Consider the following 25,215-nt stretch of genomic DNA (forward strand, 5'->3'; position numbering starts at 1 on the left):
TGAATGATCGATGACTGATTTCAAGGACATCACCATCCCCACTTCGGCCTGATAATTGCTATTCGCGATAGCTGCATCTTCCTCCTTTTTCTGGATCTCGATAGAACATGAGCACACAGCCGGTAAAGCGTTCCCAGTTGTTTCTTGTTTTCCTCCTCTGAGTTATTCACGACTATTATGCATCTGAAATCTTGATACAACGGTTCCAATGACAGGATCTCGTTGATTGTATACCAGTGTACGCAAGGTTCAGAGAAGGATGAAACTAGCTCTTAGCAATTCCAGCAGAGGAAGAAGGCCCATGACGTACAGCGAAAAGGATATCAACGTCACATCTTATCATAAGCCCACTAGATCACAAGACTGTCTGAGTTCTACATTCCGGCAACTCGAGGTATAGATTCCACCCAGTCTTCGTCGCTTTCATATCAGACCTGCACGACCTGGACAAAGTAATAAGACTGCCATCTCAATGACGCCCGAGGTACATGCCACAAGTCCATGTACCGCCGAAACTTAGTCATTTGCCTTGTAAAAGGTTGATTGGATCCTACAACCAGATCGATCTTCCCCAGAGGGTACGCTCTGCTATTGGAAAGGGGGCGAAAAATGTGAGTGAGGCAGCATCAAGCGCAAAGACATTCCTTTCGCCATGTTCGGGCGCTCAACAAAGTCAACTCAAAAGGGAGTCCTTCCTTTCCCCTTTCCGTTCGGAGTGAGAGCAATTTGCTTCGATGACGACAAACCTTTTAGGTCCGTACATCATTGACGTTATCAAGAGGACACTCGCCTGGAGTGCGGCGTGAATTTTCTTCCAGGGGTAGCGGAAGATTTCACTCATTGAGTCGAGGAAAAGTACGCACGGCGGATGACGGCTTCACACCTTGACGTATAAAGGCAGACAGGATCCCCATCTTCTGTCGTTTCTCCGATTCGACTCAACCTCCTATCTCAACATCAAGCTTCCCCTACATCACTCAATTTTGAGACCATTCGCGCCAATCGACCCACCTCGTATAGCTCAGAAAATGGCAGATAATCACACCAACCCTGATCTCCTTCGCTCGGAGGAAGATATTCGATCCCATGATGGTCACGAAACCGGTAATGAAGAAACAGACCATACACGTACCGAAGCTCAGTCGGATGCGGGTCACAGCAGCGGTGTCGTTTTCTCAGTCACCTCTGCCGTCAGTACTGCAGGAGCAGCAGTAAGAAGTGGTTTAAATCATATGACAGGTGGAGGGGTGGACCGTCTCCACCATACTCTTGATCCGACTGATCCAATGCGGAGAAAGATTGTCGCTGGAACTGGTCATGCTGTGACCCTCATAGCTGTCGGAGGAGTTGCTGCATCTACAGCTGTAGCGGCATTGGGATCCTCCTTCGTCTCTGATGGATCTTTTTCGCCTTCGAACCTGTCTCAAGATCAGAGGGGAATCACTTCCAGTGATATTGGCACCTTCAGTCGACCTTTTCTTGACGGCAACTAGAGCGAACACCTTTTCCACTGGAGTACTGTGGTTGCCTGCAGGAGAGTGCAGATACCAAGGTTGAAATCCAGGTTGTACTCATGATGGTGGGATGAGCCCGAAAACCAAGTGAAAGTGGGTTTCGAAACTGGGTATAGTTACTGATCTACATATTCAGGAGATTGGCATGCATATTTCTGTCACGGTCGAGCATAAGCAGCTACACGAAGTGAACTGACCAAAAGGTACAATATTCAATCCGCGGAATCCGGTTTGAACCTGCTTATATAGTGATACGAAATATGCCATTCATTACAATTTCCTTGCCAGATTCCTCGCGACCACGTTAGAACTAAATGATCATTCGTGACAGGATATGTCGCTCGAAATTTCAAAACAACCGCAATATTACACACCGCTCACTAATTTCAAACAGTACTGCATACCCTCCTATCTTTCTTTATATCGCCAGATACTCTTCTCCAAAAGCACTGCAACGATGTCGATATAGCACGAAGGTCCACCTTGCATTTTCTTACAGGCGGAAAGATGTGCGGTCTTACGCTAAGTATTCGACCGGTCTCTCCTGTCAATCCCGCATCTTATGCTTCGGCAGCCCTCCTGGATTCTTTCAGGAAGACAAATATTCAGCGGGGTCCAGATTTCCAACAGACGTCCACTCACATAGTAAATCTCAAAGATGATAAGAAGGTAGAAGTGACTTTGACCGCTACTGTATTGGGTCTAAGAGGTCAACTTACGGCTCAACCCTTAATTGGCACCAGAGGTGTCTTAGGTTGGAATGGTCAAGTGAGCTCATTTACCTACACCGTGAGTATTGTCCCAGCTGATGATTGAGATAGGTTTTCGAAGGTGTTGATGTAGGAAAAGAGGAGAACGATACTAGGAAGATCTTTGACCGACTTGAAAGCGGGGAAGATGTCATAGAGGTTCTAAAGGGTGTAGAAGGACCGTAAGTCCCACTATTGGTAATATCATTCAGAGTCATTCGCTGAATCAAGCAAATAAGCTATGCATTCATATATATAGATGTCAGTGTCCTCTGACCTTTCTGTATCCTCTCCAACTATCAAAGCTGATCTTATCCGTAACGCAGCTTCAAACAGAAACAGTACATTACCAGCTCGACCCTCTTTCTAGACGATCACTTCTCATCTACCCATCTGATCCTGATACATCAAACATCAAACTATTCATGCTGAGTTCTTCTAGATCACCACTTGCTAGAGAAGAGAGAGTGGAAATGAGGGCTTTATTGGGAGGAGAAGGGGGCACTATCTGTCTCAACGATATTTTTTTGGTGGACGATGAAGGTGATTCAGTGAGTTACCACTTGCATAAGCACAAGGGCAATCAGAGTGATGCCAGGTCTTAGCTGATTCAATCTGAATAGAAAATGGACTTGTCTTCCGCTCTGAGGCTTAGAAGCAATCTAGAGATAGCGGAGTCGTCTTCTTCACCATGGGTGAGTGTAGGAATACGCCCTCTATCGCTTATGCTGACAACTTTACATCATTCAGACAAGAGTGACCCCTATCAACCCAACCCTACCTATTCCCAACGTGGCAGTCGAACATCCCGATGTTCAAGCAGAGGTGCCCTGTTTCATCCGTCATCTCAAAGAGAGCGTAAGGAGAAGAGTGGAGAATATACCGGAGCCTGAGGCAAGGTACGTATCATCTCTTTCGCAAATATCTCTCAAGCTCGCTTACTTTTATAATTCGGTAGACAAGCTCGAGTAGCGGTGTTATTTTCTGGTGGTATAGATTGTACTTTTCTAGCGTACCTTCTCCATCTGTGAGCTCGCCGGTGCACAGATGATTTGAATGTTGCTTCGAGCTAATTGATTGTGTAGGTGCCTACCAATCGAAGATCCCATTGACTTGATCAACGTAGCATTTTCCCCTGCTCCTAAACTCTCTAATCCTAACGACAAAGGTAAAGGTAAATCACCGAAACCCCCGAGCTACGACGTTCCAGATCGATTATCAGGTAGAGATGCAGTAGCGGAACTGAGAGATGTATGTAAAGATAGACAATGGAGGTTTGTCGAGATCAATATCCCTTATGAGGTAAGTCATAGTGTCCCGTTAAATGGAAAGAATTATAGAGGCAAAACTAACTCTTTATTGAAACTTTGATTTTTGTTCTTTCGAGTAGGAAGCCAGGAATCATAGGCAGAATATCATAGATCTGATGTATCCTTCTTCAACTGAAATGGACCATGTGAGTCTTCACTTGAACCGAATTTGAGCTGTCTATCGTAGTGCTGACTTTGAGTTTTCGTTTCGAGTAGTCATTGGCTTTACCACTGTATTTTGCTTCTCGAGGCATTGGAGTTTTGGAAGGCAGCGATGAACCATATCATGTCAAAGCGAAAGTGTATATATCAGGATTAGGAGCTGACGAGTAAGTTTTTCTTGTGCATTTACCAATAGTGCAGACACAAGGTGTGAACTTCTTCTTCCGCTGAACATGGTGCTTCCCTTTACAGACAATTAGGTGGATATGCAAGACACAGACATGCTTTCCAGCGAGAAGGGTGGGAGGGTTTGATCAGTGAAGTGAGTTTCATCGAAACTCGGGACACGGAATGAGTTCGCATATGGGACAGGTTGCGTTGTAGTAAAGAGTCAAAAATTAGCTGAGGCAGGGTCTCTAAAGCTCATTCGTATGATTATTTTAGACTCAAATGGATATAGCAAGATTACCTACTCGTAATTTATCAAGAGATGACCGAATACTATCTTCTCATGCAAGAGACGCTCGATATCCCTATTTATCATTATCTTTCATATCGTATCTGTCATCTTTACCTATTCATGTCAAGTGTGATCCACGTTTGAAAGAAGGTCAAGGAGATAAGCAGTTATTGAGATTAGCGGTGAAGAGTGTAGGATTGGAAAGAGCTTCAGCAAGAGTTAAGAGAGCAATGCAGTTTGGGACGCGAAGTAGTAAACTTGGTGGAAGTGGAACAGGTGTCAAAGGTCCCAAGGCCGGTGAAAGACAAGTGGAATGAACATCGATAGAGCAAGAGAACGGGGATAGAGAGTTTGTCGAAGTGACTGAACGATATCGCTTATAAAGAGATAGACATTATTTTTATACACATATGCATGAGGAAAAGTCTCGATCTGACTTGATGTCTTTCTATGAACTCGGACTGGATACTTTTGATTTGAGAACATTTACAACTAGGGAAAGAGCTGCGGTAGAAAAAGGTGTGAACGATGGATACTGTTATTCGTGAGGATGGTTATATCCTCTAGTTAGCCTTTTGTCTTTCAGCGAAAACACTAGAGAATTTGCTTCGTAATCGATTTTGGATGTGAAAAAGAAGGAAATGGGGAAATTAGATAATAAACAATGAACGGCTACAGCTGAGCTCTGCTAAGCATCATTATCTGTCACTACCCATGTTTCAGTACATTCGATTGGTTTGTTGCTCCTACTGGTACGAATTGGTGGGAGCTGGAACGGTTCAGGAGCATTGTTAAGTTGCAATATTGCTGAGGTGTTTGATTGGGACTGCGAATGTTGCAATGATCACCTTAACTTCTCGTTTGTTTTGCTAGGTAGGAGATACAGTACTCACACTCATATGAAATTTCCTATAAGCAAATCTTTCATTCTCGACTCCGCCACCATACTTAAAGTAAGCAGCATAGCGTGTCAGGGCGCTGTCATGCTTGGCCCATTTCCATGGTGCAGAACCTTGAGTGCCGATATCAGGTGGATTCTTTATCTGATTGCTACATATATCACTCACGGGTCTCAGCGATTCGTTCAGCGATTCCTGTGTTTGAAAATGTTGACATAAGCGTTGAGCGATGCAGTAGTCTATTCTGGATCTACAGGTACGCTGGACGTACCTTCATCTTCCAAGGTTTTGAGAACTTCATGTATATCACGGACCGAACAACCTTATAAGATAACGAGAATGTTAAACCAGTCAGCAAAGACAGAGTAAGGCGGATAGACCTTACCGAATGCATATTGTAATGCTGGAAGTTCATTACTAGCAATTGCACCTCTTTTGCGCAATCCTTCCATAGTCCTCCTGAAAAGATCACGCAAAGGGGTGTTTGTCAGCACAGTTCAGGTCCGACTGTAGTGGTTCACCTACCTGGTCAAACTCAACACGGCCATCTCCCTTGCCGCCGCATCTGTTTCCTTTTTGGTCCAATGATGCGTCTCATCCTTCTGCATCTCGCAAACAATGCAGAATAGCTTGATCTGGGAAGCGGACTGATGTACCATAAATCTGACCACAGATATTAGTCTAAATCCAGGTTGCGAAACAATGGATAGAGAACGTACCCCATGCATGGCGAGTGTAGCCATTTGTGGCACCCATCGCATTGAACCATAGGATCAAGCTCATCCCGAGAGCCGCAGAAGCATTCCATTTGTTCTTGTAGCGGAGTGCTATTTCTTGCTGTCTTCTTTCTAGGCTTTTTGGGCACCGCTTTTCGAGGTTTTGCTCTTGATCTCGGTTTTGGTCTAGGATCACTTCTTGATTTTGATTTGGGATCGCTCTTAGCTTTTGGGGTTCTGACAGCCTTAGCTTTAATCCCTTCAACCTTAGCTATCACTGCATCGATTTTACGAGCTTTACGATGTGGTTGAGAGATATCGCGGTCATCAGACGAGTCCGGATCGTTGGGGCTGATTGGGTCTAGTCTGTCCTTTTTAGGCTGCGAAGGTAAATGTGTACCTCTATCTGTGAAACGAAGAGGGATGTCAGCAGAATCACATGCATTGTCAGGACATGTACCTTGACTACCTGTGCCTTTTGCTCTGGATGCAGAAGACCGCGCTTCTACATCCCCTCCTGCATCCTCACTAACATCTACTTCGTCAATTCTTGCAAGATATGACTGAGATGAATTACCGATAAAGGAGGCTTGGGACCGAGGGTCGAACAGAGTCTCCTCGTTATCGAATAGACCAGAAGCAGACCGCGATAAAGATTGAGCAACTTTTCGTCTAAAAGGATCGGCCAGAGTTTGTGACATCTGCAGGGTGTCTTCAGCAATCTTTGAAATTTCTGTCAGCGATTGCGGAACATATGTTGCATCTGTAACACAGCTCACAGTGCGTCCCTTTTTGTTCTTATTGTTTTTGTCCCGTGTAGCCCTCTCCTGATCTTTACCTTTCTGAGAAGGCCGGATAACAGCAATATCACCATCCTCCGTCAATTTCCCTATGGGCTGTATGAGAGCACCATCAATGTTGCTAGCTGTCGCCAATTTTGGATCGACAGAAGCTGTATATACATCTGGTGCCGAAGAATCGTAAGCAGATCGATCGTGGGCAGGCTATTTTTACTAGTCAGTACTATTTACAGATGCTGATACGTCATCTAACCAACCATATCAGCGTCCTATGAAAGTATCAGCGATGAGTCTGGCTTATCAACTTGCAGATTATGACTGACCCAGATTACGATCCGTTGCTTAGCATCCTGAACTTGGTCGTCCACCTCTTGAAATCGATGAGCATAAAACTCGGGATCATTTCTTGGGGCTTCATCATCCTCTTCAGACTCTTTTGGTAGATAGTGGACTACATTCAGAGCAGTGAGTGCGACGCTATACCCGTTGGTCAGCTGCACCACATCGACTTTTGGCAGATTTTTCCTACCCATGATGTCCGGTCTGAAGATCTCTAGTGCTGAGCTTTAGTGGTGGATTATCGACGTGGTGTGTACCTAGAATCATTTTTTCTGAGGAAGAGTCTCGAAATCCAGGAGCAACATAGCTTTGAGATGATGGAGCTCATTAGCTTCAACCAGTACGCCTTGATAATGAACAGCCCTCACTCTTCGGGGGCTTTGTTATTGTAGAATAATTTCAAGTCCATAAATCGCTTTTCTAGATTGGATGAGCGATTTGCAGAACAATCAGGATCATAACATACTGGGAAGGTCTTCAAGGGCTGTGCATATTTTGATGAGTAATGTGGCAGATTGCTGACAGTCGAGACCAATCAGCAGATGACTTTGAAATTGTGACTTACCTTTACTTCTCTTCGGACATCCAGATAGGTCATTGGTGTCCCTAAGATTTTCTGTTTCTCTTCGCGCCCCGCCTGAGACTGCTGTGAGCCCCTGACTGTATGTTCCATCTGCATGGATGGTATACCAGTATGCTCATGGTAGAAAAAGTTGAAGCTGTAGGTCTCGATCACACTGAGTATCAAGTAAGGTGGTCATCCTTAGATTTTCACGAGGTTTATTGATCAATACTTACTTGGTAGGATCTTTGTCGTCAAGGAAAATGACAAGCATCAAGCTTTGAAGATACCCCTTCTGGAGAGCATCCATGGCACCCACTTGCTGTTAAGGACAGTACTTGAGCACAGACTATGATCTTTATTGGTCACTCACGATACGATCACGCAACCATCGCCCCTGAGTCCTATGCAATCATGTTATTGGTCGGTCAGATGCAAATCAGTTGTTGACTTACGTTTCATCCGGCTTTACACTAAACCAATTGAATAGTTTAGGCGCTGTTAGAGTTCCCAGTTGAGATGCTTGTCCATTATCAGCTGCAAGAGCTTCAGCTTTAGTGAGCCTATAAAGATCGCTGGGAGATTGGCCAGCAGGCGGGGATGACCCAGCAATGTACTTGAGGTCAAAATCATCGTTAGACAGCAGGTTCCTGTATGGGTCATGACAGAAGAAGAGCACGGTCAATACCAATCGAGATATACCTTGAACAAGGTTGCATTCACCTGAGATAACATATTATCCCTATGTTAGCCTCCAAAACAACGCGGAGGATTTCGAAGCTATCCTGCTTGCTGACGATAGCTAAATCCTGATTTGTTCGGGTGCCTCGTTGAGAGCCACTTTGCTGTGAAGACTGAGTGGTATTGCTCTTCTGGACGGGAGCAGGAGGTCTCTATCGATAGGTACAACGTCAGCTCCGTGATCTCGTTCTTTTACATCTTCTGCTTTGAAGGGGAAGTCTACAAAGATTGTGAGGTGAGACGCAGGAAGGCGAAAGGACGAGAAGCAGGAAGAGCGGGGGATCAACAAGAAAAAGAAACAAGGAGTTAGGGGAAAGAGGAATGTTGAGTCATGAGGGGGAAGTTTGGGAACTAACGAATGCCTGTTTGGCAGGGCCTCTGGTCATCGTGCAGATTGTCTCCGCCAATATCGACCTGTTCACGACTCGTTGGATTTTTCGATAGAGGCGAAAGAGGATGAGGCGAGGGGAAGAGAGATGAAACCCGCGAAAGATGAAGAAAGTTTAAGATGAAGAAAGAAGGAAGAAGGAAGAAGGTATGAAAAGAACAGGATGAGGGAAATGATATGAACATCAGTCGCGTACAGTCCAGTCAACCGAAGAAAAAGGAAGAAGTGGTCCGTGCGTCACTTTGTGGTGGTCAGTGCGTTAGTAGATAGGTAGAACTACTAGAATCAGTACAAGAATTTGTGATGACAATGGGGAGATCGATGATGATGATGATGATGATGATGATGATGATGATGATGATGATGATGATGATGATGATGATGATGATGACGATGACCATGTTGTACAGTATGCATTTATATCGTGATGTTGTATACACAGGAAGATGGACCATCTTCTGTTCTCCAAGTCTTCCGAAGATGGTATCAGAAATACAATTCAGTGATCGATTGAGCAAATGATGTGTAAAAGTTGAGTTTGTTCGAGATTATCTTCCTAACATACCAAATTGACCTTGATTCCCATTAGGTAAATTTGCGAAATGATTTTCAGCTCCTGCCCAAACCATCTTCAAGACGTATGCTTCCGAAAGTAATAATTCAATCTCGTGGTCAGTCCATAGTTGCGTAGGTAAACATTGAAGGAACATTATCATTTCCTGTTGGTCCCTCATGTCAGTATAAACTCAAAGTCGTACATATTCTGACGAAGTTCAGATGACACTTACTTGGAAATCCATTTCCCTTAATCTTTCCGAATACTTGACTAATAAAGCGGAACAGACGTATAGATGGAATTGCGAGAAAGCATCTGCACCTTCAGCCTAGCACGCCAGCCAGAAATCATCAGCATCAAGCGATCATTCCTTTCTCCCCTTGTCGATCTCATTTGGAATATAACGATAACCTTTTGAGTATCGATTACTCACAAGATATGTATCCCACATTCTTATGGTGCATTTAACGCTGATTTCTCTCATTAAAAGACAGTTCATCCATCTAAAGGCGAATTGCATGAATTCAACTCCTTGTTCTTCGAAATGAGCTGCTAAGGGAGCTGAATACATCGAAAACACCGAGATTAGCAATTTGTCCAGTGCATGCAACATGGTCGATTCCTCTCCAAGCGAAAGACTGTGAACACACCATCTATCCGTTTGACCAGATCGCCCATTCTCTTGACTAGCCTTTGAATACCAGGTTGTTGAGATATGTAGTGATCCTGAATGCCATCTAGAAGCTTTGTCAAACACCAGAAGGTATCTGCTTCTATAGCTTGTAGGACATTTTCAGGTAAATGTGCAATATCAAATAGCTCCGGATCGGTATCTGAAAACAAGATAAGTGATCAAGTTACCAGATGCAAAGATTGCAAAGAGTATGAGACACCACTTGGATCATCTACTCACCTATATAAGCACCCAGAAATACCTGAAAGAAAGGCGTTACTAGATCATTGATGCCCTGTACATATCCAGAAGCAGGATGTCGTATAGCCCAGACATATAAAATCCTCTCCAAACTCTATTTCAGGTATCCCGTCATCAGCGACCCGCATTTCGACGCAATCCTTAGGGACATGAATAAATTGGCACACCCGTTGAGTCTTGACACAAGCCCATAAAGCTACACCAGGTCTTGTACGCGGTACATCTATCTCAATCTGATGCCATATCTAGGTGGAACGAAGGCACAAGTGAGTTGAATGCTTTAAAAGGTAGAGGGAGAGGTGACTTACCTGTTGATCAAGCGAAGCCAATCCCCTTCCAAAATACTGATCTACTAACTGTGTGTATTCTTTCCGTTTTCGATTCAAGGTTGTCAGACGTGGTTGGACCGGTAGAGGCAGATAGTTCTAAGAAGAAACAGAAATAGTGACATTAGAGGTGTGACCTTCGGCAGTGAGCAGGCTATTGTCCAGATAGCCGCCTCTGTCCCTTCATACTGTCGATTCCAAACGAATCCTCAAACGCAAAACGCACTACAATCCAGTGATCATCTCCCTTGGACGCGATATCTGGATATCGAGACTCCAGGTTACCCTCCGCTTTAAGCAGCCCCTTGTTGTTCGAGGAATCCCTGGCTCACAACCAACAAGCGAATACACTCACAAGCAATAACATCCAAACAACACCTCTTACTTCCTCCGGTATACCGTTCCAAGCCAATTTCCTCAATTCACCCAATTCCACTCCACCTCCATCTCTTCCTCTTAAAACTCTACCGAATTTCTCTCTTTTTCTTTCTGTCCTAACACTTCTTTGTCTGCCAAGTCCTTCTTTTCGAGTCAGCGTACGTGGTGTAGATGGTAATATCGTATATGACGTTGAGGCATCTGGCGAAGCTGAATTTGCTGTTGAAGGAGTTTGGGGATACGATGAAGTTGGAGTCAAGAATGGGAAGGATGATGATGGATCTGTCGAATTTGGAGTCTGAGGTGCATCCAAGGAAAGATTCGATAGTAGCTTTAAGGGGTCTAGAAAGCGATCAAAAGGTTAGACGATTAGTGCTGCTAGTACCTTCATCATGAAGAAGGGGCTAGCTTACCTATCAAGATATCCTCTACATCATCTTTGACAGCTTCTTTCCCGACTTTCTCTGGTATAGGTAAATCTCCTTGCTGTATGTCTTCCCTTATTTCCGATGGTTCAACGATCTCCCATGCACCTCCAGGAGGCAATTTGGATCCTGTTCCATTAGATTTCCCACCATAGGAATCTGGTATACTCGTTCCGGGAGCAGGGGGTATGGCACCTTCCGTATATGTTTTAGCTTGAAGTAAAGATGGTCTGACTATGGGACTTGGTGGTGATACATGATGATAGGAAGTTGAGTTCCAGCTTGCTGAAACCTCTTTATCTCCTGAACCAGATATGATATCAGAGCCAGATCCCGATCCAGGAGTGAAACTGAATTCACCATTACCATTCGTATTTCCATTCCTATATTGAGAGTAATTATTATTGTTGTTCGCTATTTTGACAGGTATAGGAACGCTTTTACTGATTTCCATAGGTTCACTCGTATTTGTATTTACAGTTATATTTGTATTTGTGGCTTTGATATCATCTTCTTTATCAGACGATGAATCCCACGCATCTTCCCAATCTTCTGTTGTTGATGTTTTACCGAATGAAGTCATTGAAGATGATTTGTGTTGTTGTATTTGATGTTGATGTTGGTGTTGATGCTGATTACTATTTTGTTGATGTTGCTGTTGTTGATGTGATGGAATGTGCTTGTAGACTGATGAAGATGATACGGTTCGAGGGAATATAGAGGGGTTCATACCTGGATTGGCTGAATGTGGTCTTGTAGGTGGTTGAAATGGCATTATGGGTGATGAGTGACAGAGATTAGACTGTATTGTTTACAAGGAGGATTGATAGCATGCTCTTTGAACCGAGATTGAGGGTCGATGGTAAAAGTGATAAGACCGACAGGGAAGATCTAAACTGAACGGCAACGATGTATTACGAGGCAGGAAGTGTTGATGAAAGTCAGATCAAGTCGAAGTGAGAACAGTCAGTTTATCGATTCAACGTCACTCAACGGTGTCTCCACAACGAGCGCGTGTCACCACCATACAGGTACAATGTGTGGTAAATTCCCCTTTTAACAATCATGCCGTTAACTTTGTTCGGTGTCGTTCTCGATTAGAACTATTTCAAACCACATCCAGCTTTGAATTATCGAATACCCATTACGAGTACTCCCCACCTCTACACTCATTAGGAATCGTTGCGGGTCGGCTTCAAGATTTGCATCAAGCTCTCTATCAAGCTGTATCGGTTCTGCCTTAGACAGCGTCGTCCTCGACTATAGCAAGTACCTTTGTTCCCTTCATTGCGGCTTCCTCAATATATCTATCCTGAAAATGTATCCAGACTCGATAATACCGAAGAGGATCTTAAGGTAATTTAAGTTGTTTTTGATTATATTATCCAGGTGGCTCCAAATCATCGAGTCATTCCAGGATATGCAACCTCGGCGAATACCTCCTTCTTCCTCAGGAGGGGAGGATAATCCTATAACTTTTGATAGTGAAATGGCTTCACCACCCAACGACGACACTTTTAGTCAAAATAGAGTTAACTACAGAATGAAGAGTAAAAATCAGCCTTTGACACCGCCCATCAGATTCGCAACCACTACCAACGCATTTGGACTTTCCTCTTCTTCATCCTCTTCATCGACACTATCGAACATGAATGTCGTTAATACAGCTTCGACGAGAGATGTACCTTTGATCATACCTAATGGACCCGTCTTTGGAGTTAGTGGAATGAGAGTCGATATCTCACCTCCATCCGCAGGATCGATCACTACTCGTAAACTTAGAAGACCATCAATGTTGAGTTTGCAACAGAATATCTCATTCTCTTCTGATAATTCAGGTAAAGCAGATGATGAATCTACTCCGATTCCTCCTAATTCTTCACCCGCCGACATTTCAATCATCAACCAAGATCATAACAATCAGAATGTGCTAAACACCATTCAAGATCCATCAAGTTCCAAAACAATTTCAAAGATCATTGCTGGTTCAAACCAATATCAAAATCAACTTTCGACTGGTACATCTAATCCATTCAATGCGAATACAATACAACCGACACCTAGATGGGCAGGCAATGGAGGATCATTCGCAAATGCTTTGATAAGAAGAACGACTTCAGCACCAATCATACCATTCGAAGATCTCAAGACATCAACTCCACCATTAAGTTCGGTATCGCAATTACCGAGGGAAACACCGATGGATATGGAAGAAGATGAAGATGATGAAGAAGATAAAAGTTCATCATCCAAGTCACCATTGAAATGGATACCGACACATCTGAAATCATCTTCATTATCTTTAGGAAGAAAAGGTAAAGGCAAAATGGATGACGATATATCACTTTCGCCAACTAAAACAGCAACAGCGATATCATCGGCATCGACAACAGGTGCTCCGACATTCACGGGAAGACCGTTGTCAAACGCTCTATTACAAACCTTAGCTTCAGAAGAAAGACCGTTAGATCATGAAATGCAATCTGAAGCAAGATTGCAAAGATTCTTACTTTCACATCCACAAAAATTACCCTTGACACCACGTGCACCTAAGGGATCTAGAGGTCGATTCCCAGATCAAGTAGGTGGAGACGATGATGATGAAGAGAACAATTTTCCCAATTTAGGTCCAGCTAGAAGAAGTACAAGTTGGACAGCTACAAGAAGGAATTGGATGGATAGAGCAAGATTTGATGATTCAGATACCGACTCTGATGAAGAAGAAGAATTGATAGGTGGTAAAGAAGAACCTGTGAACAGTGCTTTTGCAGCAGGAATGGATATGGACAGACCTACTTCTTCAAGTTCTTCTAACATGTGGATAAGTCATAACAATTCTTCCGAAGATTCAGGTACAGGTACGTATACAGGTAAATCAACTCCTCCGAAATTAGACCATCAACAACAACAACACAGTCATCTGCAACAATATCATCACCAGCAATCGCAACAAATTGGAATAGGCAATCCATTCCCTACACCTCCTTCCACGAATGGTCCCTTTGCACCGAACACGAGCTCAAACTCGAATTTCCGCTCAGGTAGATTATCATTCTCATCTACCGGTCAAGGTATGGTACCATCTCCTGGGTTTGGTTTACCGTCCGCTTTCGGTGGTTTGGGTATGGGTGGAATCGGTACTCCCTTAGCAAGTCCAACTGTGGAAAGAGTAGAACTAGGTGCTTCGCCGGGTGCGACCACAGGCGGTAATGGCGGAATGAACGTTAGTAGCCCAGGATTGATGTTGTATAGGGAAAGTCAAGGTGGTCAAGCTACCGTAAGGTCTGGTAAGAGGAAAGGTGAGTGGTGCTATCTTTATTCAGCCTCTTCCTTCACACAGAATCTTTCTTCTCGGATATGTCGAAATCTGAAGCCGTCTTCTAATATCCACCTTGCGTTCCTTCCCTTATACTTTTACCTTATCAGGAGTTTTCAATATTGATGTTTACAATTTCACTGTCACAGCCCAAGTAGAAGACCGATTCGATCCCTATAAACGGCCAAGAGGTTCTTCGCCATCACTGATAAATTCATCTCCATTCCCTTTATCTCCTTCAAGAACATCGTCAATACCTATACCGCAATCACCATCTCATGCACCATTATATCCATCGACGTTATCAAGTCTATCAACGTCTCTGCAGAGACATACACGACCTGCACATCCTTACACACGTCCGATGGCGAACAGGTCTCGTGCTGCTTCTCCTGCTTTAAGTATAGGTAGTGCAGGTGGATTAAGCTCTTCATTGGGTAATAAAGGAAATGGTAATCCCGGAGGGGGTGGGGGTCAGCAATTAGGCGGATTAGGCTTGTTGAGTATACAACATAGCGTCAATGAAGAAGATGAGAGAGAAGGTACGGGAGAAGATATGAGAAGAGAAGATTCAGGTGAGAGAATGGAAGAAGATTAAACCATGTTACATCTTCGGATGAGATTTTTTGTTCGAAATTATGCTTGTCCTCTTTCCACTCACTCCCAGTAGTATCTGAAATTAGACGATTTTAAGAAAACGGCATTCATTGTACTTCATACTGTTGTATTCGTGTCTAAAAATGCATAGCACTGTTCATGATGCCAAGTTCATCGTTGATGCTGATGCTATTGTGTGTGTCGCTGTCGATGTCGTTATGGGGCTCATCGTCGATGACTGCTCTTGTAGTAATTCCAGTAAATGCATCCATTTTATGTTCCTGGATCGTAAAGTGGAGGTTGATTGATTTGTTGTTGACAGTAAACAGGAGAATGAAGATGATGATGTCAACTGAATGCGTGTATCTCTTCTCTTTCCTTCCCAGATTAATCGTTCCTTCTCATATCGCTTCCATCGACCAGACGTATCCGTTGATTGCGGTCTGATTGGACTCATTGCATCATGGACAACACTCGATATCATCGACATCCACTTCCACCTGGACAAGGACCACCTGCTTCCCAAGTAGATCCAGATGATGTCGTTCCACCTGCAGCTTCACAACCTGAACCACCTCTTTCTCAAATCCAGACTACCACGCTTGAACGTCCATCAGAATGCGTCAACAAGTATCCCACGCCGCATTTCTCTTTATTATGTACAATGATGGATAGACTGAGAACTGAAGAAGCAAGTAAAAGGAAGGACATCTTGAGTAGATTTATGGAATTATGGAGAATCAAAGTTGGGAATGATCTATATCCCTTGATTAGGTTACTACTTCCTGATGTAAGCTGGTTTTATATCGCTCTTGATTGGAAAGGCTAGCTCATGCGACCAATAGAGAGATAGAGAAAGACCTGTGTATAACTTGAAAGAAGCTATGTTGGCGAAATGTTATATTGAAGTTTTAGGCTTAGATAGGCATAGCGATGCAGCTATGAGGTTGATCAAATGGAAGCAACCAATAGATGGACAGGTCAGTTGGTCTCTCACTTTCAGCTTCCCTTGCTATGCCATCCTTCGATACTGGAACAAGCTGATTATGAAAGGTGAACAAAAGGCCGACTCTCATTCAGGTGATTTCGCTAGAGTTTGTTACTACGAGATAGCAGCTAGATCAACTGTTGAGCAAGGTCAATTATCAATTGATGCTGTTAACACTCTACTCGATCAAATGGCTCAAGGCAGGTTGAAACAGTGAGTCATATCGGCTGGACTACCATCATGAATTTGACAGAGGATCAGCTGATTCGGGTTTATTGGGCAGACAAGAATACGTTCCGATATTGAGAAAGATAAATCAACAATGTACAGCAGCTGAGCAAGAATGGATCATTCGAATCATATTGAAGGGTGAGCTACGACGTCCCTTCCATCTCCTTTGGTATATGAGTACTAATCAGCTCACTCTAATGGGGAACAGATCTAAGAATATCAATAAGAGAAAAAGGTGTTTTCGCATGTTTTCATCCTGATGCAGGAGATCTATTCAACGTATGTTCTGATCTGAAAAGAGTATGTTGGACATTGTATAAACCTGGTCAAAGATTGGAGAAACATGTAAGCGATTTCGTTCCTTTCCTCAAGGCTTCCCGCCGAGCGTTTTCCCGGTCTTCACCTTGTCGAATGTGAACAACTGATTCCTCCGATTGTGACTAGCAAACGAATATTGAGCTTTTCAGATCGTTTCTCCCACAATTATGTTATCGATCCCCTTCTTCGTCCCATGAAGCCATAGCCAAATTGGTCGGTGGTCCTAATACCGAGTTCATTATGGAGGAAAAATTAGATGGAGAGAGGATGCAACTTCATATGAGAGGAAACGGGGCGCAATGGTTTTACTGTTCGAGGAAAGCTAAAGACTACAGTCAGTTCCTGTTTGGTCCTCTCCCCAAGGCGAGACAAACTGATGAGGTCGCTTGTAGCGTATCTATACGGAGCCCACATCGGAGAAGGTAGCTTAACACAACATATATCCGGAGCTTTTCAAGATGGTGTCAGAAAGTGTGTCACTTTCCTCTTTGTCACCGTAGCATAAGCGCAGCTGACCTGTGGGAGAGCAGCATCATTCTGGATGGTGAAATGCTAGTCTGGGATCCTGTACTAGAGAAATACCTAGCTTTCGGTACACTCAAAACGGCGGCTGGAGGTGAGCTAGTATATTAGGGCAAATTGGAATGACAGACAAGCTGACATAGCCTCAAGACCGAGTGAACGATGAGAACGCACCAAGACCATGTTGTAAGCCAGCTGCTATCTTAGAGAGATCCGGTGAACAGCTAATAGTTGGAACGAATAGTCAAGGTATTCGATATCCTGTTCCTTAACGATCGTTGTCTCTCGCACAAGCGTTTGTCGGAACGTAAACGTCTCATGAGATCGGATCGCATATTCCGGAATATCAATGATTATGTAGGTAGAATAGAATTCGCGGAGGAACAAAAGGGAAAAAACGGTAAAGATATAAGGGCTATGCTGGAAAGAATTCTGGAGACAAAGTAGGTGCTACTGCATATAAGTTACAAATCCACAGTGCTTCATCGCTAATCTCCGTTCTAGGGGTGAAGGCTTGGTAGTCAAGAAGAGCGATGCAATATATCAAACGAATTCAAGAGGAGCAGATTGGATCAAAGTGAAACCCGAGTCAGTGTAATTCTTGATGTAAATATGCGACAAATAAAGCTAACGCGGATTTGCTAGATATTCCGATCAAATGGGAGAAGTAAGTTGATCAATTCGAATATAGACGTGCAATTAACAGCACTATCAGAATCTCGATGTTCTTGTTCTTGGTGGGTGGTGGGGTAAAGGTGGAAGGACAGGAAAGATTTCAAGTCTTCTTTGTGGGCTACGAATTCAAAACGAGGATGATGGATGCGGTAGAAAACCAGAGTCAGCTCTTCCATGCCTGCCAGGATGATGTTGGCTGATATATGATGATGATACAGGTTCACTACTTTCTGTTCTGTCGGATCCGGAATGAGCTATGAAGATTATGAGTGGATCCTGTACGTCTCATAGCCCTTTACCATCAGGTGAGCTAAACTTCGCTATAGAAACAAACATAAAGCACATTGGAAGAACTTCGACCGAGCTAAGCCTCCACCTTGGATGCAAACTGGTATCATGGGCTTAGACGATAAGCGTGAGTCAACATATGTGATGAGTCGAATGATTGGATAGCTTACCGTCAGTGTCTAGCTGATGTCTATATCGAGCCCGAGAAGTGAGTTGTACCCATTGCTAAAAGAATCTGCCGTTAATACTGGTAATATAGCTCGTTCGTGGTGGAAGTCAAAGCTTCAGAAATAGTACCCGGCGGTAAGCCTTTTAGGATACTTGGGGTAATATGTATACTGATATGTCTTAGTTGGGAATTGGGGTTGCGGATATACCCTTCGATTCCCCAGATGTAGATATATCTACTTTGACAAAGCTAGTAGAGATCATCCGGCAGGTGATGATAGTCAAGATAGGGACATGTGGAATTGTGTGAGTCCAAAAGCTGCCAGGAAATGATTTAAGAGCAACAATTGATAAGATGTATAGTTGAGTCTTGATGGTCAGCTACAAATCAACTGTGTAATAGGAGAGAAGCTGATTTGTAGCAGAATTCACGGCCCTTCTCAATAAGCCCAGGAAGCGGTATGCGGATGCAGAAGGTGGCTCGTAAGTGAACATCATGTTGAAACAGCGAAACTCAATTGACATACATCTCACCATTGTCAGGTTCCGAAAGAGAAGAAAGGTTGTTACTAAAAAGGTGAGCTATACTTCGCTCTGTTTTTACGAGATCAGCTAAGTGGGATATATGTAACATCGCAGAAAGTACAACTCATGACTTCAACTCGAGGTCAAAAGCTTTCCGATGACGATATAGAAAGCGCTATCTTTGCTGATCTGACTTTTTGTAAGTCTTCTCCTTCCATATGTATTCGTGTCTTATTGACCGCGTTGGAAACCAGACATACCAAAAGGCAATCCAACGCATTCTAAAGTAGAGCTTGAAGCTTTGGTCCACAGGCATGGAGGGGAATTCACACAAGCTCAATTATCAGATTTATCAGCATTGGTTGTATCCCCTGATGAGAAGAGTAAGCTGAAATATGACAACTTTCTGGAGCATACAGCTGACACGTGAATATAGGTCCATTGGTGAGAGCTCAAATCCGAAAAGGAGTGAGCATTCTCAAGCCCGAATGGATCATAGAGAGTATAGAGAGAAGAAGACCACTACCATTGATCAAAACGTAAGCAGTACCTATGTTGTCTCTGGTGCTGACTGTCAAGCAGGCTTCTCGTATTCGCATCTGATGAAGTTCAAGAAGATCGTTACTATGATAAAACCTTATCTGAGATCGATCAAATCTCGTCCCGGGATGGTGGTGAATCAGGAGCGGCTTCAGCAGAGGAAGAAGAAGAAGAAGACGAAGGAGTGGAGGTGGAGTCTGCAGTAGAAGGAGATTACGATGATGAGGATGAAATTGTAGATAAACGCGAAGCCAACAAGACTTCTGAGCAAGTGAAAATGGAGGAAGAATGGGGATTACATAGATCACCATTACGCAACTCTTCGATCAATACGAGTGGACCTGCAAGTGTAGAAGAGGATGATACTGACGATGAAAGAGTCGTTGAGATCAAGGTAAGCTAATACAACTTCCAATGCTTTAAGCCAGTGGTTTAGCTGACTTGGTGATAGGAGGAAGAAGAAGATTATGATAGTCACAATTCGACGCCTGAGCCACCTACTGAAAATTTCCGTCTGTTACCTGTCAGAGGTGTTGATACGACCGAGGTGAGTGATTTACTTTCAGATGACGAGGCTCGCTTAGCTTTCGGATTATGTAGGATGAAGGAATGGGTGAGAATGCAGATGCCATGAATTACGATGAAGAAAGCGTGAGTTCCCGTCTTGAAGCATCACACGCAGGATTCTCTTTGACCCCCAAACCGAATTCAGATCTTCTTTCATCTGGTGTTCTATATTGACACCCCTAAAAACGCGATTAAGAATGAGTTGAAAACTTCATTGCCATCGAAGGAGGTGTTTGCCAGGTAAGTATACACATTCAATCAAGTCACAAAGAGATGTCTTATCAGTTTTGTCCTTACAGGTTGTCCGAAGCAGAAAAGCTTCTTCGTGAAAATGGTGGAAGGATAGTGAATGATTTGCAAGATAGGAAGTTGACTCATATCATTATGGATGATGAGGATTCAGGAAGATATGCTGAAATAATTAAGAAGACCACATTGTGAGTCTTTACATTTGATCAATTATAAGTACGGTATACGTAATTACGAAGCTGAACAGATCGAATGTGCACCTCTAGGCCGAAGAGGAAACATATTGTTCTTCCTAGTTGGGTGACTGAGTGTGTAGATGAAGAAACGTTGATGAATGAAGATGGTGAGTTGGGAGAAGATCGATAAATTCTCGATCCGAGTACAGCTAGCTGACTTTTTCGAATTACGTAGCTCATAAACCTAAATAAACATTATTCAACCATGTTTAATATTGTATGCATTTATCTGTATATATATATCACATCAAAATCAATCATTTCCCCCTTTCCTTCTACATTGAGTCATTTTCGATGGAAGTCAGAATGGCATATACCCTTCATCCAGAGCGTGAAGGACATCTCAAAGGGTAGATGCATGGCCGTACAAAGCTTTCCATAAACTACCTCTACCTTTTTTGAGCATTTCAATTTGTTGAGCTTTAGTAAGACCAGTCTGCGCATTCCGATAATATCTCGTCAGCTCATCACACTGACCCATGGTGGAAGAAGTTATACAGACGAAAAACTTACTTCAGATTCTACTAAATTCCTATCATAGCTTTTCATTCCGATTTCTATGATCATCTCTGCTAATATACTTTTAGCTGTGTTTCCACCTTTAAGTACCTTAGTTGGAGTTGAGCTGTTCGATTTTGTAGGACTGGCCTTGTTTGGAGACTTTTTAGGTTTAGGTGTAGTTGGAGTAGCAGACATAGGCTCGGTTTTCGCTTTCTTTGAATGAGGCGTGGATGGTTTGAGGAAAGTTTTGATGTCTTTCATGGAGTCTGTATCGGTGTCAGACAGGGTGAGGGAAGGTTTGCTATCTTCGATCTCATCGATTTCAATGGAGGAAAGTCGTCTTTTGGGTGACATTATGAATCTGCAAAATGTGTATGAAAGCTGACGAGAGATCAATTTTGATCAGTAATCCCACAATTGATTTCGTTTTAGCTTGACGTGAAATTCAGTTTGGCTTACCTTTTTGACTGAAGATTTGATTGTATGAGAACAATCAGTGATCAGAGATATGATGTAGGGTTGATGATGTTCAACTAGTATGGCGGAAGAAAGGAAGAGAAACAGCGAAGAATCATCAATAGAGAAATTGATGTCACACAGGTCAAACTGAGAGTGGTATCCAAGGACTAAAAGCAATAAAGGGCGCAACATGATAAAGTTTTTCACAAAATCCCATTGACCTGGTCGAACACCTTCATCTAACAGAAGTAGCCAAGCAATTGAATGCTATTTGTTTCAGATCTCGCATATAATATACATTCGGAATAAATGAGGCGACCGTGTCGCTGTACTGTAAACTGTTGGCATAAGGTTTGGAACCAGAATACAGCGGCCGCTCACACAGTATGAGTAGAATCAACCTTTAAAGCGTTTCAATCGTTTCAATCGTGGATCTTCCCTTCTTCACATGATATAATATCTGTTCGACTGAAATTGATCGGCTGATCAGGCCCGTGAACTTCTATTCGGCTGCCACCAAGGGTGTCAAAAATAGGATTAATGATAAAAGTGAGGTGTAAAGTATGAGCGGCATTGGTGGTTACAAGACAAGCTATTAGGTGTTAGATAGGCTCAATAGATCAACAATCATATAATGGACTGGCTTTCTTGACATTATAACTAAATAATTATGGGATTTCTCACCAGTAGGTACAGTCAGCCAAAATGAGTTGATAGATTCCGCCTCTCATTCGCTCACCCGTGATACTCCCTGGATGACTAGGGGATATCGGGGCAACATGAAAGGATCTGCTATGAGCTCAAGAGATAGCATGCATTCTCAAAGCATTTTCATGATTATCTAAATACAGGAAGATAAGATTGTTATCCTATAATGAAAGTTGAACACCTAAACTACATGTTGTTTAGAGTTTCTCGATAGCACCCATTAAGGATTTCCATAAAGCTCCTTTCCCATCTTTCCTAGTCATATCCGCTTGCTGCCTCGCTTTCAAGCCGGTCTACATCGTTATATGGAATATATGGAATACGAATGAATAGATAATACTTGGATCAGCAGATTCCTTTGGTATGAAAGTTACCGTGGGGCTTCAAAGTGATTGTTATGGATAGATGGACTTACAGCAGCTTCCACATCAGCTTTATCCAATTTCTCAATACCTTTTTCGATGATCATCAATGCATATTTGCCTTTGGCGCTAAGTCCATCTTTGTCGATAGGGGTGGTCGCGGCAGATGAGGTTCCGGGGCTGGGGGCGGTCTTGGTTTTCTTTGGAGAGGGAGTCATCGATTTGGAAGGCTTCTTCTTGGTAGGTGTTTGAGGGGGTTTCTCATCTTCTCCTTCCTGAGAGGTGTAAGGATCAATAAGAAGTTCTCTTTTGACTGGCATTTTCAGTTTTGATAAAAAAATTGATTCGGCTGAAAATGAAGGTATTTCGTCAGCTCGGAAGTGTCCATATAACGTTGTATGGATGAGGTGTAAGCTCACGGAGAGGATTATTGCGAGATTTAATCTGCGAGATGAGAGGATAGCAAAATTCAATGTTGGAACAGAAGTTATGAAAAAATGATCTTGAATGAATGGTGAGTGGGGTTCATTATTGTCATATAAACTCGATTCAAAGATTAGACTTGCTGAAGAAGTATCGATTACCCAATGCGGTTCAATCTTCCTCACGCAGTGACCCACCACGAAATGATGAATGAGGATGATGCTGGTGAAATTGATGATTATGACCGTATCAAGCTAGTGACAATGATGGTATCCAAGGTATCAGAAAGGAACTAATCCCCGGTATTGATGTATTCCTTAACGCCATAAAAGTGACTGTAACAATATCATCAGCTCATGACACCTTTATCGGTGCAGCTGAGTTTCTTTTCTATTCATTCCCACTAAGGTATTTTATATCCTTTTCCATTACCACATTTTGCTGTCAACAACCAATACAACATACGATGGAGTGGATAAAAATTCGAACCCAATCATCTCAGGTCCGGACAAATCTTCTTCATCACCTCACGATCCCAAAACTATACAAGCAAAATCGAACGATTATTCGAGTACTGCTGTATGAATCACCGCCAAAACCCATTCAGTTAAGCTGATGCATAAGAGGTCCAACGTCGATATCAGTACCGCCAAAGGAGATATTTTCGTCTTCGGCAATGGTCAAGTGGTCCCCGAGCACTTCCTTTCGAGGCTAAGAAGAGATTAGTTGTAAAAGCTATGGATTTAGCTTAAAAAAGAATTTGGAAAATTCCACTTTAGCTGAAGAGGTAAGTCTAAAGAGTTTTTCTACTTGATTTTGGGAAGGTAGCATTGAGGATCAGCATGCGATAAGATTATAAGTTGACGAGAGTATATTTGTTTAGCTTGGGATACCAAAATCCAGACGCAAAGATCAATTTAAACCTGGTAGATTTAATAAGTTATACGTGAAACAATCTTAGACTTGTATTCTGTAATATCTCAAATCAGGTTTGAAATCTACGATAAGACCAGGAGAACAGAGTCCTGCTTGATCTATCATTCTCCGGCGAGTACGTTACGAGGAAGATAGCTTTATCATAAGTCAGCAAGCTATTCAATGGATATGAACGGCATGACTTCACTTCAATGGGCTGTTGAACCATTATCATAACCACCCTACTCGTATATATGTATGACGTCTGCAAAAGCCGGTTCACGAGTGCTTTTTACGGCATCATCATTTACCGCCATGAATTCGAAGAGTTCTACCATATAACCATCTGCATCGTATCTACCTACCTGCATCACGTTCATCACCTTCCGCTCTAAGTCTCCAACATCCATACAGTTTGCTATTGTATAAACCGAAGAACCAATAGACAGAATGACAACTTATTTAGCATCGTACCTACCAGCGATCCAATCTATAATACCTCAATCATCACCTACATCTGCACCTTTACCCGAGATAGGATCCAAAGCACCTTCTTTACCCGATGTTCAAATTGATGGACCCACTTTAGTAGCTTTTGTGAGACATTGTGGATGTCCATTCGCAGAGAAGGAGATACATCTTTTATCTGATCAATTGAAAGCTCATCCACAACTGAAGATTATAATCGTTCAACATGCTGAAAAAGATCAAGTGGATCAATGGTTCAACGAGATCGGGTAAGTGTTGTATCTACACCCCGATGAGGAGTGATTGATAGTCCTGAGTTGACTTGAGAGATACTTACTTGCATCGTACTTCATATAGAGGACCTAGATTGTTCCTTGATACAAGTAGATATACATTAATTCCAGATCCTTCCAGACAACTGTATGCGAATTGGGGAATAGGTCAATTAGGTTGGGGAGGAATGATAAATAAATCAATAATGGATTCAGTTTCTTCTTTGGAAAAAGAAGGTATCAATTTACGTTCAACAGGTAAAGGTTCTTATAGATGGCAAAATTCAGGTGGATTCGCTGTGGATCAAAATGGTTTTGTGAAATGGAGGAAAATAGCTCTTGATAGTTCAGATATCTGTGATTATTCTCAAGCTGCCAATAGTCTTCTTTAATACATTCTTCTGAGCACTATTACCCCCAAACAAGAACTGTCTTTTATTGTTATATCATGATCTTTGTATCCAATATGAATCTAGTAGATGGGCCTCAGACTTTGGGTCCGGAACCAGAACAAATCCGGCCATATATCTTATAACTGCATGTCCATTCATTTATGTTTATATTTATTGTATATCCTCTGTCTTTAACTCAACATGTCAACTTCAAATCCGTATATCCTAAACTCCCT

At 42.8% G+C, this 25,215-nt stretch overlaps 9 protein-coding genes across 9 annotated transcripts; 5 read left to right on the forward strand and 4 right to left on the reverse strand.

Annotated features, from left to right (window-relative positions):
- Positions 1-1,028: 1,028 nt before the first annotated feature.
- On the forward strand, positions 1,029-1,493 carry IL334_000753 (uncharacterized protein; the record flags this gene model as incomplete). Its single annotated transcript, XM_062932517.1, has 1 exon — positions 1,029-1,493. The coding sequence occupies one exon, from the start codon at positions 1,029-1,031 to the stop codon at positions 1,491-1,493; it is 465 nt and encodes a 154-aa protein (XP_062788568.1).
- A 528-nt stretch (positions 1,494-2,021) lies between these two features.
- On the forward strand, positions 2,022-4,512 carry IL334_000754 (uncharacterized protein; the record flags this gene model as incomplete). The annotated part of the gene is made up of 12 exons (XM_062932518.1): positions 2,022-2,282; positions 2,336-2,445; positions 2,503-2,524; positions 2,590-2,814; positions 2,887-2,958; positions 3,014-3,162; positions 3,222-3,290; positions 3,349-3,565; positions 3,654-3,719; positions 3,790-3,902; positions 3,988-4,057; positions 4,180-4,512. 12 exons carry the CDS (start codon positions 2,022-2,024, stop codon positions 4,510-4,512), a joined length of 1,707 nt encoding a protein of 568 aa, XP_062788569.1.
- Positions 4,513-4,883: 371 nt separating this feature from the next.
- Positions 4,884-8,638, reverse strand: IL334_000755 (uncharacterized protein; the record flags this gene model as incomplete). Its single annotated transcript, XM_062932519.1, has 20 exons — positions 4,884-5,021; positions 5,089-5,207; positions 5,263-5,289; positions 5,366-5,416; positions 5,480-5,553; positions 5,620-5,757; positions 5,814-6,216; positions 6,271-6,532; positions 6,590-6,814; positions 6,868-6,879; positions 6,934-7,087; positions 7,140-7,256; positions 7,318-7,369; positions 7,416-7,467; positions 7,515-7,686; positions 7,748-7,833; positions 7,885-7,915; positions 7,967-8,161; positions 8,235-8,404; positions 8,609-8,638. 20 exons carry the CDS (start codon positions 8,636-8,638, stop codon positions 4,884-4,886), a joined length of 2,508 nt encoding a protein of 835 aa, XP_062788570.1.
- A 550-nt stretch (positions 8,639-9,188) lies between these two features.
- On the reverse strand, positions 9,189-12,034 carry IL334_000756 (uncharacterized protein; the record flags this gene model as incomplete). The annotated part of the gene is made up of 9 exons (XM_062932520.1): positions 9,189-9,359; positions 9,429-9,524; positions 9,630-9,757; positions 9,847-10,029; positions 10,110-10,224; positions 10,298-10,375; positions 10,439-10,555; positions 10,812-11,176; positions 11,248-12,034. The coding sequence occupies 9 exons, from the start codon at positions 12,032-12,034 to the stop codon at positions 9,189-9,191; spliced, it is 2,040 nt and encodes a 679-aa protein (XP_062788571.1).
- Positions 12,035-12,679: 645 nt separating this feature from the next.
- On the forward strand, positions 12,680-15,173 carry IL334_000757 (uncharacterized protein; the record flags this gene model as incomplete). The annotated part of the gene is made up of 2 exons (XM_062932521.1): positions 12,680-14,558; positions 14,725-15,173. The coding sequence occupies 2 exons, from the start codon at positions 12,680-12,682 to the stop codon at positions 15,171-15,173; spliced, it is 2,328 nt and encodes a 775-aa protein (XP_062788572.1).
- A 462-nt stretch (positions 15,174-15,635) lies between these two features.
- Positions 15,636-20,671, forward strand: IL334_000758 (uncharacterized protein; the record flags this gene model as incomplete). The annotated part of the gene is made up of 31 exons (XM_062932522.1): positions 15,636-15,962; positions 16,018-16,152; positions 16,237-16,373; positions 16,444-16,529; positions 16,600-16,736; positions 16,836-17,043; positions 17,102-17,180; positions 17,240-17,325; positions 17,382-17,417; positions 17,476-17,674; positions 17,736-17,819; positions 17,877-17,898; positions 17,947-18,068; positions 18,125-18,184; positions 18,233-18,321; positions 18,378-18,402; positions 18,454-18,497; positions 18,547-18,668; positions 18,726-18,738; positions 18,788-18,845; positions 18,906-18,939; positions 19,002-19,086; positions 19,142-19,270; positions 19,324-19,426; positions 19,470-19,821; positions 19,879-19,974; positions 20,028-20,078; positions 20,140-20,234; positions 20,294-20,431; positions 20,510-20,586; positions 20,655-20,671. 31 exons carry the CDS (start codon positions 15,636-15,638, stop codon positions 20,669-20,671), a joined length of 3,246 nt encoding a protein of 1,081 aa, XP_062788573.1.
- A 151-nt stretch (positions 20,672-20,822) lies between these two features.
- On the reverse strand, positions 20,823-21,334 carry IL334_000759 (uncharacterized protein; the record flags this gene model as incomplete). The annotated part of the gene is made up of 2 exons (XM_062932523.1): positions 20,823-20,915; positions 20,993-21,334. 2 exons carry the CDS (start codon positions 21,332-21,334, stop codon positions 20,823-20,825), a joined length of 435 nt encoding a protein of 144 aa, XP_062788574.1.
- A 1,010-nt stretch (positions 21,335-22,344) lies between these two features.
- Positions 22,345-22,829, reverse strand: IL334_000760 (uncharacterized protein; the record flags this gene model as incomplete). The annotated part of the gene is made up of 2 exons (XM_062932524.1): positions 22,345-22,440; positions 22,563-22,829. 2 exons carry the CDS (start codon positions 22,827-22,829, stop codon positions 22,345-22,347), a joined length of 363 nt encoding a protein of 120 aa, XP_062788575.1.
- Positions 22,830-24,297: 1,468 nt separating this feature from the next.
- Positions 24,298-24,979, forward strand: IL334_000761 (uncharacterized protein; the record flags this gene model as incomplete). Its single annotated transcript, XM_062932525.1, has 2 exons — positions 24,298-24,584; positions 24,673-24,979. 2 exons carry the CDS (start codon positions 24,298-24,300, stop codon positions 24,977-24,979), a joined length of 594 nt encoding a protein of 197 aa, XP_062788576.1.
- Between the last annotated feature and the right edge of the window lie 236 nt (positions 24,980-25,215).

Source organism: Kwoniella shivajii, chromosome 1 (genome assembly GCF_035658355.1).
Source record: "Kwoniella shivajii chromosome 1, complete sequence".
In the NCBI taxonomy this organism is placed as follows: domain Eukaryota; kingdom Fungi; phylum Basidiomycota; class Tremellomycetes; order Tremellales; family Cryptococcaceae; genus Kwoniella; species Kwoniella shivajii.